The sequence below is a fragment of the Syngnathus floridae genome, chromosome 1 (assembly GCF_059516105.1).
Source record: "Syngnathus floridae isolate MCC-2025c chromosome 1, RoL_Sflo_1.0, whole genome shotgun sequence".
NCBI classification, from domain to species: domain Eukaryota; kingdom Metazoa; phylum Chordata; class Actinopteri; order Syngnathiformes; family Syngnathidae; genus Syngnathus; species Syngnathus floridae.
Genome location: NC_142413.1, coordinates 19,648,515 through 19,662,823, shown reverse-complemented (window position 1 = coordinate 19,662,823; position 14,309 = coordinate 19,648,515). Strand labels below are relative to the sequence as shown.

Genomic DNA, 14,309 nt, shown 5'->3' with positions numbered 1-14,309 from the left:
CTAAATTCTTGAATTTTTTATGAGAATTCACTGACAATGAAGCATATGGAGACTGCAATGGGCACAAACAGCTTTAAATTCAAACTAATCATAATTATTTATTCTCAGGGAAAATAAAGTAATGCACACTACCAACTGGAATTGAAGTTCACATTCAACGTAAACTGCTCCGCATATTGAGAACGCTACTTCAGTAAAAAGCCAGATAGAGAATCAGTGATTCCTAGTTTTTTTTAAAGTGCCGTTAACAGGTTTGTACAGATGTCATACATGAAGATAATTTCAGAATTTGTGTGATTCAATTTCAATTCAATTTGGTCTTCAATTGATGCCACGAAATGTATTCACTGCAGCATCCAAGTTGCAGTTGAAAGGCATGATGGCCGGTCAGTTAGAGGTTCTAGAAGGTGAGTTCACTGGGCATTTGTGTGTCTTGTAAACCCCCCAGCAGGTTTCGGGCTGCCAAGGAAGCCATGACCCCTCTTGTGGAGTAGGTGGCGCTGCCGATGTGTGGCAAAACCACTATACAAAATCCAGGCATGGTGCGAAAAAAGAATTGAGCAAAAGAGGAAGCAGACATAGTAGATACATCTAATTATAACACTCTTTGCTTACCACAGTTTTTGAGTGTTAGAAGCGGGTGGTTTGTCGGGATTGGCTCGGGTGTTGTTACATCCAGGCCAGCCGCAGCAATTTCTCCATTAGTCAGAGCCTCGTACAGATCCTCTTGGTTCACGACAGCACCCCTTGAGAGACAAAGGAGGTGGATTCAGTCTGTTCGGTTCTACTGAAGGTACAAAAAGCAACGCACAAAGGCTGGTGTTTACTGTGCAGATCATGTTTTAAGCGATATTGAAACATGTCTTAAGTATCGGACAGGTACTTTAAACAATTCCTACAACAAAGGAATAACACATTGGGAAATCGCTCAAAATCTGTCGTAAGATGCATTTTTTTTGTCATTTATCATGGAAATTGGTGAGAAAATATGAAGATGAGATCTTTTGTCTCATCAATTAGCCTTCAACCTAATCCGCTCCAAATATAACGTGGAAATATTTCACTGTCGACGCTCAAGAACTGTCTATCTTCTTTACGATCTACCTGCTTGCGTTGATGAAGACAGCAGTGTTTTTCATCTTGCTGAAGAAGGCCTTATCGCACAAGCCCTGGGTCTCTGGCGTCAGCGAGCACAAAACCACTATGAAGTCACTCTCAGTCAAAAGTGCGTCCAGAGGAACTGCGACAAACGGCCAGAGAGGGGATCAAAGTTTATTTCCCACACATTTTGTCGAGAAATATTTTTGTGTGTGCACAAACCAACGGTATTGAACCCCCATTCTGCTCTAAATCATCTTTCATGTTGATACCTCATTTGTTTTCTCACCAAACTCGCCATTGAACTCAGCGGCATCAGCTTTGGCTGTCCTCCCGGTGTAGAGCAGCCGTTTCACTCCAAACGGCATGATGCGCCGGGCAAAAGCCATCCCTGAACGCAATTATTACGGAACGTTCAGGCAGCCCGTCCAAACTTGAACGATAGCCAGCATTCAGTCCTGCAATTTGGATGATAAGTCATGGAAGGAAGGGAGTCTCACCGATGCGTCCCAGTCCAATGACTCCCACGGTGCTGCCTGATAGGCCGTATCCACACATCCAGAGTGGCGTCCACGAGCTCCAACCGCCACTGTCAGACAATGTAAGGGATGGCATGCAACATTAAGGAAATTACTTTTGCTTGATGATAACACAAAGCATTACAAGTTCTTGAGCAAACAAATCATTCTTGGGAATCTAATATGTGGTAAAAAAAACAAAAAACAGTTTGATTCCTCTCTCTGTTTAGGGGAATTTCTTGCAGCGCTTTGTGTCAGCTAAAACATTTTAGCTTCTGCTGCTCAATAATAATTGTCAGTATAATCCTCAAAAATTCATGCAGGCAAACTCTTTCGAGTAACTTGCTCGGACAGACTTTTTCACTTCTTCCATTGCTTCAGGTAATCTGCGAGCTGTGGCCAGAAGAAGTGCAACAGTCAGTTCAGCTGTAGCGTCAGTCAGGACGTCGGGAGTGTAGCCGACACGTATGCCACTGTCAAAAACAAACAAAATACAAGATCGGCAATTTCCTCTTATATACAAATGGACTGTTTTATCTACAGAGTTTCTGACCGTTTCTTTATTTCATCAAGAGCCAAGTGGTCGAATCCCACGGACAAAGTGCTGATTACTTTCAGGTTGGGTCCTGTGATTTAGAACATAGCAGTGGCTTGGTATTTGAAACATACAGGGTGTCTCAAAAGACACTCTACACTTCCTTTTTTCTATTTCCTTTCATGTATTGTGCCGACAGATGGCTTTGCTGCTTGTGTAAGCATGTTAACTTGCTCATCAATTGACACTGCAAAGCTTCACCTAGGTCCAAATGATATCTGACTTTTGGTACAGCCTGTTGAGACACCAACATTATCTGCTCACAATCAAATGATTACAACAAGTATTAAATTGGAAATAATGTTGCAGGGCTTAAAACTGAAAGCATTCAGCAGTGCAAAACCTTTGGTTGAATGAAGTCAGTTTGATGACTTAGCTAAAAATAAAGAGTACCTGCAGCATCTAGAACCTCAGCATCGATTTTATCTGACAGCAGACACAGGAGACCGTGGGCCCCTTGCACGCCTTTGAGAAGCTCTGCTCGTGGCACAGGACCCGTGGAGTCCCACAAACTAACTTCACACCTGTTTCCATAAAAATATAAGATGACAGATCATTCCACTATGAACTGCAATATCACGTGCATTGTTTTGTGCATCGGAAGAAGGCTATAAATGATTGCTAAACTACAGTAACCTACTTGAAAGCGAAAGGGTAGTTAGTAGGCATGCATTTAGAGGTAATCCTGTCAAAAAAGAATCGAACAAGGTATAATCAAAATATGCATACACTCCAGACGTTGACAGAATCTTCATCCCATCTGGTGGGAGCTGCCGGGTTACGAAAACTTTCATAGGTTTCTTAACTGCTTTCATCCTAAAACAGAAATGTGAATTGAAACCCTTATAACAACGCACAATTTATAAGTATCTCGTATTCGGCCTAAGTTCGGCTAGTTAATTTATATTTTGACGACTGACTCTTCTGGACACGCTCGCCGGAAGTAACCACCTCCTTCCGTAAAATCCTAAAAGCGATTTGTTTTGAGACGATAATCTTGCCTCAGATATACACACGGTTGGGTTCATATATATTATTGTGTGTATTTAGTCTATTATAAATTTGTTAGCTGGTGATACATAAAAGGCATTTTTTACTCTTAAGTTGGACTTTGCCTAGCCCGTAGTTTACGTACGTAAAGTGCGTATGGTTCCGCTACTGGTGTCGGGAACACAGCCGCTGACAGCGTCCTCCGCGTTTTAAGGGTACAAGCAGTAGACGGAAACCGCTGCTGGGACTTCAGTTTGTAAACGTAAGAGATCATCATTTTCTTCTCTGGGTTTTCTTCCTTTTTTATTGTTGTCAGAGCTGTGCATTTGTAGCATGCGCTACCGCTAGCTGCAACAGGCTAACATAAACAAGATTTTCAGTGTTTGGAAATAGCTTTTCAATCGTAAACCAACAGATCTGATCGTGACTTTTCAGTCCTATTTTGCGTTGTTTTTGTTTTTATTTTTACTACTATGTACTGGTTATCACCTAGCATTAAAATTAATATTCTAAACCATATCTATGCCTCACTTTGAAGTGCAAATTTGTGTTTATTTTTATTTTTTCATGTCAATCTAATGATGGGAAGGTTTAAATTCCTAAATGGGGCTTTTCTGTTTTCCACTTCGTTTTTATTGCTGCAATGATTAATCGACAATTATTAAATTAATTGACAGGTGTGTGGGTAACCAATCGATTAGAAAATTGTCCAATATAAAATTGTCTACATTTTTATGGTGAATCATTTTCTCAACTATTTCAGCCTTTGTTCCCTTTATCTTTGTATCGATTAATGTTAGTTTTTGAGTATACTTCATTTGTCCAATTTTTCTTCTTCCTCTACTTCTTGGAGTTTGGCTCTTATCTGTCCATTTCTGAACCACTTATCTGCAATATATGTTTCTTCCCAAACTGCAACAAACAAACAAACATTAACTTCTTTTGCAAAAAAACATGAAACTATCAATTGCACTTGACTTATGCAATATCCACAATTTCCCCAATCCTGCACTCAGTACAATATAATATGGTAATATTATGAATTATTTGTTCATTTAATGGATGTACGTATTCACATACATATAGCTCTCCAGATTGTACGGCTGTCTGCGCCTGCACGCTTTTGGCCCGAGGAACCTGCAAAACTTGTCCCAGCTTGCCAGCAGTACCTTGAGCGGAGCGACACTTGCACTGTCCAATGGCTCTGTTGACTCTGCACAGGCTCCCCTCCATCAGCACTGCTCCGGTGAGTCATCTTCACGCTTTGTAGTAGTCAAGTCAAGCCAGTCATTTTGCATTATACCTTCACTTCACTTCACTTTGTTTTACCAGTGTAGAAATATATTTTCAGAACTCTCACGTCAGTCAGCTCTAGGACAAAACGACACCATATCAGTGCAATAACAATGTTTTGTTTTCATTGGATGAAATAGGTTTAGGGAGCAAACATTCCACAGATATTTTGTGACTTCATCAAAGCTGATTCATTACAGCAGGGATGGTGCAATCGGTTCACTTCCCGTCCGTCCAAATGCTCGCTGTGTCATCAGCTTTTACTCTTATCTTTTACTGTCTCATCTTTTACTGTCTCATCTTTTACTGTCTCATCTTTTGCTGTCTCATCTTTTTGCATTCATCCAACTTTAAACACATCTTCATCTTAACAGCAAGAGGTGTCATCAAGTAAGCTTGAGTCCACGTTTCATTTCTGCATATTTTATCATAGATGCTAATCATGCTGCTATCTTAACTTGTGTTCTTTTTCTTTTCCTTCTTCTCTTCCAAATACCCATTGTTCTCCTGCCCAGTCCTCCACTCAAATTTCTTTTCCCCCTCTTCTTGACTCTGTCTGGACTTGTCAGTTGCATAACAGGTAATGTTGCTGTGTCACATTTCCTTTTTCCTGAAGCCCCTTTAATAGGTTTGGCTAAAAATGGCTCTCTTTTGTATTGTGTTTCTAATGTCTTTGCCATTCGACTCCACTTCCAGGCTTTTTATCCATTCTTAACACCCTGTATCCCTCGCCTTACTTATTTATCACCATGTCTGTCTCGTCACTCCAGACTTCCACTGCGTCTTATCAGCGTCGTACCACATATCACCCTCAAAATGACAGAACACTCCCCGCCAGCTATTTATACTCCAAATTTGGACACAGTCTTCAAGTCTGCTCAAATGCCACTTTAATAGCCTTGGCAAACACCACTTAGCAAGACACCCCGACCCTTCCAGTTTAGAGCAGACATTAAAATGTATTTAGCCTTGCGACACTGATGTCAAAATATCTCACTGGCTTTAAATTTCTGAGCCTAAGTTCTTGTGATTTACTTGATCTTCCAAGGATGAAACCACCCAAAGAAGAGGGCGATTTCAGAAAAGGTATGCTGACGCCAATACATTGTGACCATGACAGAAACCTCAGCCTTTGTGAGCCGTTGCAATATCATAATGTGTCGCATTGGCCACCAGGGAGAGCTTTGCTCTCGTGAAGGGAGCAGTGCTCCTGCTGGATGAGGCCCAGAGAGAGGAGCTTCAAGAGGAGACGCCACCTCCCCAGAAAGAAGACTGCCCCTCAGACAAGCGTCACAGACACATTCACGCCATGGTTGAGCTGCTTCGTCCTGAAGATAGTATCAAGCTGGTGAGGGCTCGTATTTACACATACATATTTATTGACAAAAAATGTGTCGAACAACGAATCCATTGTCAAGGGGTAGCCTGGAATCGCTTCTGTACATGATCGGTCAGTCACATGAGGTTTAAACATGTTACGGATGCTACATACATTTTGTTGCAGTTTTCAAAATTCCCCCTGAACAGTTTTTAATCAATAAGCTCATCTTACAGTTGGATTAATTTGCTTTAAAAACAAGTGGCCATCTATCCGGATGCCAAAATACTGCTTGAAATAATTAGAGCTAGACAGGGCTGTTGGTACATAGTAATCAGACAAACACAAGGCACCAATTTCACTTTGCAGGGCAGAAAGTTGTTTAACTGCTTAGTTACAATATAGCAATATTTTAATTAACATACAGACACTTACAAGCAGATGTCTCTTTACAAGTTAATTTCAAAATGCTACAAATATAATAGAGCCATATTGAAAATCATGTCCTTACAAATATAACAACAATCAATTGTTATTGACACTGACATTGTAGTGTCTGTGTTTAATTATATAATTGTTATTGTGGTGTTAAATTGTGCTGCCTCTTGGTGAGAGTTGTCGTCAATATTTTTTCTTCACGCAATTTGGCGTCAGCGAGACACTGGATAGACCGGTTATCTGGTTGTATCCATCAAAACAGAGCGTTGTTATCTTTGGTGCAATGTTGGATGACTTTCTCACATTGGATCTGATTAAAATCGGAAAACAGAGGTCACGGTTGTTGATAATATGAAATATAAATAAGATGAGGCTAAAAGGTGGGCTGTCCTCAGTAGAGCTTCATTGCATGGCCCTACGCCAATGCAATCTTAAATTGCTTGGTAGTTCTTTACTGTGTAGCTACAGGATTTGTTGTCTGCAGAGTTCCCCACTTCCTGCCTTAGTCTAACTTCTGCTCGGCGCAGGCCGTGCAACTGGAGTCCGTCAGCACGGTCCGAGTCCGGTATCTTATCGTCGTCTCCACCCTCGCGAACAAAGATGAGACCATTCTGCTCGGCATGGATTTCCCCAAACAGGACAGGTGTGTGCAACCAACAGAAAGACCAAATTAGGCATCATCAGCAAATCTTATTTATCTGCTTGTTTTCAGTGATGAGTGCACTATTGGCTTGGTTATGCCCGTCTGGAGCGACACACAAGTGTATCTGGATGGAGACGGGTAAGGGCGAACGTCTTGCTATATTTTAGGATTTGAGATGGGGATTTTGAAATTGGGATTATTTTTATGATGGCGTGTCGCTTGTTCACGTTCTTAAATAAGTTGGCAACATTAACAAAAGATATCAAACTTTATAATACTGTCAACAAGAACTCGTACCAATGAAAATTAAACTCCCTTAAGGAAGTAACAAGTGAAGGAATAAGCGATTCGATACAAATGGCAGAAATATGCAACTGAGTTTCTGGCCAGGGAACATATGAGCAAGGAATGTTGCTATTTATGGAGCTGAATCATTCCCCATGAATTGTAACTGCTCCTATCGCTTTCTCGTGCTCTTACATAAGCCTGGTATCATGTGAAATCATTTGGCGCTAAGTCTGATAATGAGGATGTGCTTGAAAACATTTTGCGTGCCACCATTGCTGTGTTCTTGCCAGTCCTCTGTCACACGCTGTGTCACTCTGGACATTTTATCCCATTTGCCTCTGCTGGTACAACGTGATGAAAGGAGGCTCTTTTCTCATCACGTCAACTTGCGCCTCCAACTGTGTCAATTAGCTTTTTTCACATTTCTCTCTGGACACGCTGTTCACTCCTTTCATTTGATGACAGTCGCCGCTAATTGACGCTGAATAACTTCATTGTCCTCTTGGGCCAGCGTATTTATTGTAATTTGTCAGGACGTATTGCTTTCCTCGCTTCCCCTGTTGTCGCTTGTGTATCTTTTGACTTGATCGGGTTTGCATCCCCTACTTCACAGTGGTTTCAGTGTCACATCAGCAGAAGAAACAAGAATTTTCAAGCCGGTTTCCATGCAAACCATGTGGTGAGTTGTAGTGTCAACACACAAAGTCATGTTTCTCATACACCACAAGTCAATTTCCTACTGTTTATGCTGTTGGATCACAGGTACGCTGCGGGCCTATTTCTTAAGACAAGACAACCTGGACTGGTTGCCAGTCGCTTACAGAGAACATACAAAACTTCCCTTGTCACTCACGATCATACCTTTGGGCAATTTAGAGACTTTAGAGTGTTTTTTCAAAGTATGATGCAAATCTGAAGATATCCAATGCCATGCTTTTTTTTTTCTTTTGCTTATGCTGCTGTGATACCTAAACTGAGAGTGCATAATGAGAGCCATAAAAGTTAACTCCTATTTTTCTCTTTCAAGGTCAGTACTGCAGTCTTTACACGGCTGTTGCGAACGGGCCGTCAAAGGTGCCGTGATCCCGGGATGCGGCCTGGAGTGGGCCCAGCATTACCATGGGCACATCGAGTCGGACCGCCTCTGTCTCAACGAGTGGGAGGCCATGAATGACTTGGAGTCTGTCAGGAAGGACAGCGACGGTCAGAGGTAAAGGTGGCTGAATTAGAAGAGGAAGAAATTCAGTCTTCCAATTTGTTTAGAATTGAGAAATACCCAAAATACATGTCTGGATTTTCTGGAATGTCTCAAGGGATTCTCTGTATTCCATGTGCAGCAGTGCAGACAGAACCTCGAAAGAGAGGCTGATCAAGGAGCACTTGAGGGACATCATGAGGACAGAAGACCTGGATAACCTCACGTCTAAAATGGTACTAGTTGATCGAGAGAAAAAAGCGAAAAATAATGACAGTGGTTTTTAACCCATCCATCCATCCCTCCGTCCCTCCCTCCCTCCCAAAACCAACCCTCTTCCACCATTGTAGGTCCACACGGCCCTGAAGACTCGAATCAGCTTTGACATTAGGCCGTTCAAGGAGTACATTGACAATGAGATCCTGGTCACAATGGCTCAAATGGACAAACCATCCAAGATTTTTGACTACCTTTACCTGGTGAGTGATTTTATTTTGAAACAATTCCAAGAAGTCTTGGTTTTCTTTTGCTGGGTCAAAGTCATCCAGCTGGTCTTCCTTCCGCTATTTTTTTTCCCTTTGCTTTCAGGGCTCCGAGTGGAACGCGGCCAACTTTGAGGAGCTGCAGAAAAACAAGTCTGTTGTTTTTCTTTGAAACTCCATATTCTGACGTCTCCTACATTTGCGTTTTCACCACCAAATTCGCATTGTCTCTACAGCGTGGGCTACATTCTGAATGTGACGAGGGAGATTGACAACTTCTTCCCAGAATCCTTCACCTACATGAACATCAGAGTGTACGACGTGGAGGCCACTGACCTGCTACCCCACTGGACCGACACGTACAGCTTCATCAACACTGCAAGGTAGTCCGCATCGCAGTCCTGGAAAACACCAAATCTGCTCTGTTAAACGACAGAGCAGGAAATGTGTGTTTGCCCGCAAATCCCTTTCGGACAACAAAGCAAGAAAGCAGCAAACATTTCCTGAAAAAAAATCACCTCCACAGGAAAGGTTTTACAAATCCCATGTAGACTTTAGAAATATTTGGTGTTCTAGTCTGTTGAACTTTTTATCTTGTAATTGTGCTGTGTCAGCATCACTTAAGTAAACAGATGTTGCCTTGCCCTTTTTAATTGGCCAACTTTTTTGTTGACTTGTGCGGTGCAGGAAAAGCGGGCAGGCGGTATTGGTGCACTGCAAAATGGGCGTGTCTCGTTCGTCATCCACCGTGATCGCCTACGCCATGAAGCAGCAGCGCTGGTCGCTGGATGTGGCGTTGGCCTACGTGAGGGATTGCCGCTCCATAATCAAACCCAACGACGGCTTCATGAAGCAGCTGCAGACCTACAATGGCATCCTCAACGCCAGGTCAGAAACAAAACTTTACAAAGTCATCCATTGAAGTGCAGAGTGTCTACAAAGTCTCTTTACAATTAGAATATATATATATATATATATATATATTTCAAAAGCAATTGATGAGATAAACAGTCCAATTGGTCAGTGTTTGAGTGCTTTTTGCACAACTTGCTTCTCTAACAAGGAGCTGAATTTGCAAAATTGACCAGTTTTTTTTATTACGGTTAACAAACAGAAAAACTAGAAATGTCACAGAAAGGCATTTACTTTCACATTTTGTCTTTCTCTTTTACAATAACTGATAAATTGGAAAGAGCCTCTGTGGACACCTTGCCCACCTTTGTGAAATAATGGCTTGAAAAAGTTTTGAAATCATTTTGATCTTCATTCCAGCCAGCAGCGTCACAGTTTACTCTGGAGGCGAAAGTCCAAAGACCAAAGGCAGAAATCTGAGCGCAAAGACAACGTAGGAGAGAAGCCAGGCGATGAGGATGAGGAAGCAGGGGATGAGGAGGAAGATGATGATGAGGAGGAGGAGGATGACGTGGAAGAGGCGGAGGATGAAGGACTTGACGAGGGTGACGACATCACAGAGAGCAGTGATGAAAAAGAGGAGTCTGTGGAAGAGGTATGCCCGATTTGCATTTTACTTCCTTTCAATAGGGAAATTTAATTTGATATACGCTTCATGTCCTACTGTATGAGAAATGGAGTCAGTCCATTTTGTATCGTGAAGTTACGTTGCATATAGTACATGTCCCTTATCCGGAATCTTCGCAGGTGTTTGTGCAGCCTAGTCCCAACCAGGAAGCTGGGCAGATAGCGCCACCTGTCATCATCACTGTAAACTAACACACACACTGAACACAGTGCAGCAGCTCCTGCCTCACATTCTTATTTATTCACTTTTTGTGTCTCCTCTGAAGGCTCCAAGTTTCAGTCGCAGTGGCAGAATGAACCTCTTCTCCCTCATGCAGTCCATCAGTGAACTAGACGATGCAGACAAAGGATGCAATCAGGTGAGCGGCTTTGTCGATCTGGTTTGCGTAAGGTTGAAGGAAACTCACCTTGCTGTGCAAATGAGCCACAGGACATTTAGTATTAGTTTTTTGCATGGGTAATGTACACAACAGGGAACCCAAAACAAGAGTATGATACTGTATATTTATAGACAAGGGCACAGATAGAGAGGACTGTAAATTAACTTAATAGAGTAAGATCTCCATCAAGGTTGGACAATCCTAATTTGGAATTTGAGGGTACACCTGCATTTCTATCTAGCTTCTTCATAGAGCTGAATTTTGTCAATAGGACACATGCATTATTCATTAATAATTAGGCCAACTGTTAGCTATTTTTTAAAAACGTATTTTGCACCATTATGACATATTTGTATCCTAAAATGGAGACAAAAATCTGTAATATTCTATAATATATAGATCGCAGCGTATCCCAAAGCTCCTCCTTATCTGTCATAGAAAAATGCACATTAATGTAAATTGGCTCCCTCATCTAATCTCCGTCCTTTCTTTTCAAAGCTGCCCACCAGTCCACGACGATCGCCTCGACAACGAAGGCGGAGCCATGGCGGAAAGGGTTTGATCCACCAGAGCGCCTGCGTGGATCTGTCACCCGAACCACGCAGTCTCCCGGACGTCGTGAACGACAAACCTTGAAGCTGTCAGAGGAAAAAGAGCTTCTTTTTTTTAAAGGAACCGGACTTATAACATGGCAAGGATGATTCTTTTAGTTGATTACTCAATGCAAGTCTTGTTAGTTCACTGCTCGCTGTACTTCTGCAGTATTTGAACGACATCAACTGGCTTAGACTTCTGTTTAGTTCATCCACTGTTTTGACAACATTTCAGCACTCCAGAATATCAACTATGCAATTTTTCTTAACATTCAGCCAATTGAAAGTTATATCCACTCAAGGGTCACAAGACTTACTGAAGTTTTTATGAGTTTCTAAGCTGTTCGGATGGACCAAGTCAAAGCCAGTTTTATGGTGCCCACCACTTTGTCATGAAGTCTGTATTCCAATGTGCCAATGAATATGTCAAATTGAATATCTTTATCACTGTCAGATTTATGTTTTGCATATTTTGTTATTCCAGCTGTACGAGTGCCTTCTAGCCGAGAATGATGATATTGTGTTTCGTTGCCACCGTATGCATTTAAAGTTGTTTTATGCTTGGATTGTAACATCATGGGTATTTTGCATGTTGCATGAATAAGTAACTGCTGATGTTTTGTACCAGCCTGTGATAAATTATCATTCAGGTATTCAGTCTTAAATATTTATATTTTGCTTCATTACTCTATATCCTGTTTGCAGGATCTCGAGGGGCTGATCTGATTGTTTTAACACGCTTGCACCTTATTATCCAACACATCAAATATCCTGAGCCATCTTCAAGCTAAAGTATAATAAATACTGTTTCGTAAACACTGTACACTTTGGATGACGTGTTTAACGCCAGTGTGTGCAACTCGTGTTTTCAAGCACATGAAAATAAAAATCTGCAATTTTTTTCTATTTATTGATTGATCTCAAGTGACAAACTCTAGCAACATGGGCCAACATGATATCTCTGACGTCGGTTCAAAATCTGTAATTCATTGTAACAATCAAATACATTTGTTTTCCAATTGGGTTGTACAGGTCATGTGGTAAAACTTTAAGTCTTTTTCTTGGTCTAATGTTTTGTATCAAAACCCCAGCATTTGAACAGGGGTGTTATATCCACCGCATGTGGTTTCTGTCTTCCGTGCTGGCAGTTTCTCTATATGGGCCCTGCAGTTCACTGAAAGGACAGGCACTACAGAAAATAGGTGGGGGATATTCAACTTCGACACAGTAAAACAGCCCAATTGTGTCATTGTATTGGCATGATGGCTATTTTAACATGAAAATGAATTTTATAAAACATATGAGCCCTAAATTTAGGATCCAATGTATTTCCTTCTGGGTTCACTCAGGATGATTCCTCCAGCTTTCATTGCTGCCCGGAATGACTGAACCTGTACAAGACAATAAAATCAGGACACGTCAACAGTGATGATGACAAACGTCAATAGCCAGAGTACTGCCACACTTACGGCATCTGAGCGATATGTCCAGGGAATGGCCCTGTACACCATCCTAGTGATGCCAGCCTGCTTGCATCGATGCGCCAGCACCTCACCCACGGCCTGACATGCCGCCACGCAGTTTGTAGAGGGCAGCTCCTTCTTCAATGCCCACTCTTTGGTCGAACATGAGAGCACCGGGTCAGGTGAGGAGCATGAGAAGACTTGTGCTGTCACAAATTTCTGACTGCGGGAAAACACCAACCTAGGGGGGGGGGACAATTCCTTGACAATAATTACTAATTTCCTGATAGCCAGAACTTGTGGCAATTTAGAGTTACAGAGAACAAAAAGCCACAGGCCAATAATGAATCGACGACTATGCAGGGTGACTAAATGACCTGTGGTAGAACTCGCGGTGAGGCCATGTCGTCTTCCAGCCACGGTCCTTCACTGCCAGGGCCATCAGCTCCAGGGTCCTCGGGTTTCGGTTCATAAAAGTCGGATTAACTGACTCGTTTTTTGCCGTGCAGGGCTCCGGCTGAGTCGCCGACTGGGTCACACAACGAGCTGCGTCCATTACAAACATTGGATCATGCTTACATGCTAAATAAGTCACATTGGATCTGTATTTGAAGCCTTGTGTTTGAAAAGCCACTTAAGTCGTGATAAATTAATTAACAAAATAGAATCATGACTTTACCTGGTTGGTTTGTTGCCAGAGCATATCGCTCCATTTGACCGAACAGCAGACGAACCCCTCGACTGATGTGGCTCAAAACCATTTTCACTATAAACTTATTACAATCACATATGGAAATGTGTTATCATTCAAGTAGTTAAATCGTAGTCACTAAAGAATAAAAAAAATAAAACAAAATCGAGACGCTCATACTTTTTACTCCGTTAAGTCTGTAATGAACCGACAACAAGGGCCATGTTTGACATTCACGTTGGATCCGGGTACGTGATTTAAAATAGGAACTGACGGAAACAAAAGAAGTTTCGAATGTTCCGCTGTAAATTTATGACGTCATGCGACGTTTTGGGCTTTGACACTTAAATAAAACTGAAAATAACACAATTGTGTTATATTCACTTTTATTTGGGCCTCAAAAAGATTTTCATATTAATTGAAATTACCCATTAGTGGTAGACGAGTAATTAGCTAGACTTAGTCGTTCTACGTCGCCACCGCAGGAATGGAACTCCATGTAAACGAGGAGCCCGTGTTCTTTATATTTCATATTATAAAATAATGAATCGTGATTATTTCGGTCCTATTCAGTAATTTATTATGATGGGAAGATTAAAAAATACGATTTTCAAAGCGGGTGCGTGATGTCAGATACGATAAGCCATATGTACTGCAGTATGAAGCATTTAAAAAAAATCAGATTACTAATTAGTGTCATTTAGAAAATACCTGATTAAGATGTTCAATCATTCATTGGTCGATCTGACGAGGCTGTAACACTACCGTATGTTAATTTTTGCATG

The 14,309-nt window shown here is 41.6% G+C and overlaps 3 protein-coding genes across 7 annotated transcripts; 1 reads left to right on the top strand and 2 right to left on the bottom strand.

The window, feature by feature from the left end:
• Window positions 1–72: 72 nt before the first annotated feature.
• grhpra (glyoxylate reductase/hydroxypyruvate reductase a) lies at window positions 73–3,407 on the bottom strand. Of its 2 annotated transcripts, XM_088383912.1 has the most exons (10): window positions 3,347–3,407; window positions 2,941–3,027; window positions 2,605–2,735; window positions 2,170–2,242; window positions 1,973–2,089; window positions 1,599–1,687; window positions 1,388–1,489; window positions 1,105–1,240; window positions 616–746; window positions 73–522 (listed from the first exon to the last, which is right to left on the bottom strand). In XM_088383912.1, exons 2-10 carry the CDS (start codon window positions 3,024–3,026, stop codon window positions 401–403), a joined length of 987 nt encoding a protein of 328 aa, XP_088240038.1. In that variant the 5' UTR covers window position 3,027; window positions 3,347–3,407; the 3' UTR covers window positions 73–400. The 2 variants fall into 2 exon arrangements, with proteins under 2 accessions (XP_088240038.1, XP_088240046.1); XM_088383920.1 differs by lacking the exon at window positions 3,347–3,407 and having other exon boundaries at window positions 2,852–2,987.
• On the top strand, window positions 3,166–12,270 carry LOC148404490 (protein phosphatase Slingshot homolog 3). 4 transcript variants are annotated; one of them, XM_088383866.1, is made up of 18 exons: window positions 3,168–3,463; window positions 3,879–3,938; window positions 4,288–4,447; window positions 5,543–5,580; window positions 5,671–5,842; window positions 6,778–6,893; window positions 6,963–7,031; window positions 7,795–7,860; window positions 8,209–8,391; window positions 8,519–8,612; window positions 8,727–8,855; window positions 8,965–9,011; window positions 9,095–9,241; window positions 9,546–9,746; window positions 10,131–10,365; window positions 10,518–10,580; window positions 10,664–10,756; window positions 11,276–12,270. In XM_088383866.1, the coding sequence occupies exons 3-18, from the start codon at window positions 4,400–4,402 to the stop codon at window positions 11,411–11,413; spliced, it is 1,839 nt and encodes a 612-aa protein (XP_088239992.1). In that variant the 5' UTR covers window positions 3,168–3,463; window positions 3,879–3,938; window positions 4,288–4,399; the 3' UTR covers window positions 11,414–12,270. The 4 variants fall into 4 exon arrangements, with proteins under 4 accessions (XP_088240009.1, XP_088239992.1, XP_088240002.1 ...); XM_088383883.1 differs by lacking the exon at window positions 3,879–3,938 and having other exon boundaries at window positions 3,166–3,463; window positions 8,522–8,612; XM_088383876.1 differs by lacking the exon at window positions 3,879–3,938 and having other exon boundaries at window positions 4,296–4,447.
• On the bottom strand, window positions 12,262–13,844 carry mrpl18 (mitochondrial ribosomal protein L18). The gene is made up of 5 exons (XM_088383950.1): window positions 13,705–13,844; window positions 13,513–13,606; window positions 13,211–13,379; window positions 12,840–13,074; window positions 12,262–12,761 (listed from the first exon to the last, which is right to left on the bottom strand). The coding sequence occupies exons 2-5, from the start codon at window positions 13,592–13,594 to the stop codon at window positions 12,684–12,686; spliced, it is 564 nt and encodes a 187-aa protein (XP_088240076.1). The 5' UTR covers window positions 13,595–13,606; window positions 13,705–13,844; the 3' UTR covers window positions 12,262–12,683.
• Between the last annotated feature and the right edge of the window lie 465 nt (window positions 13,845–14,309).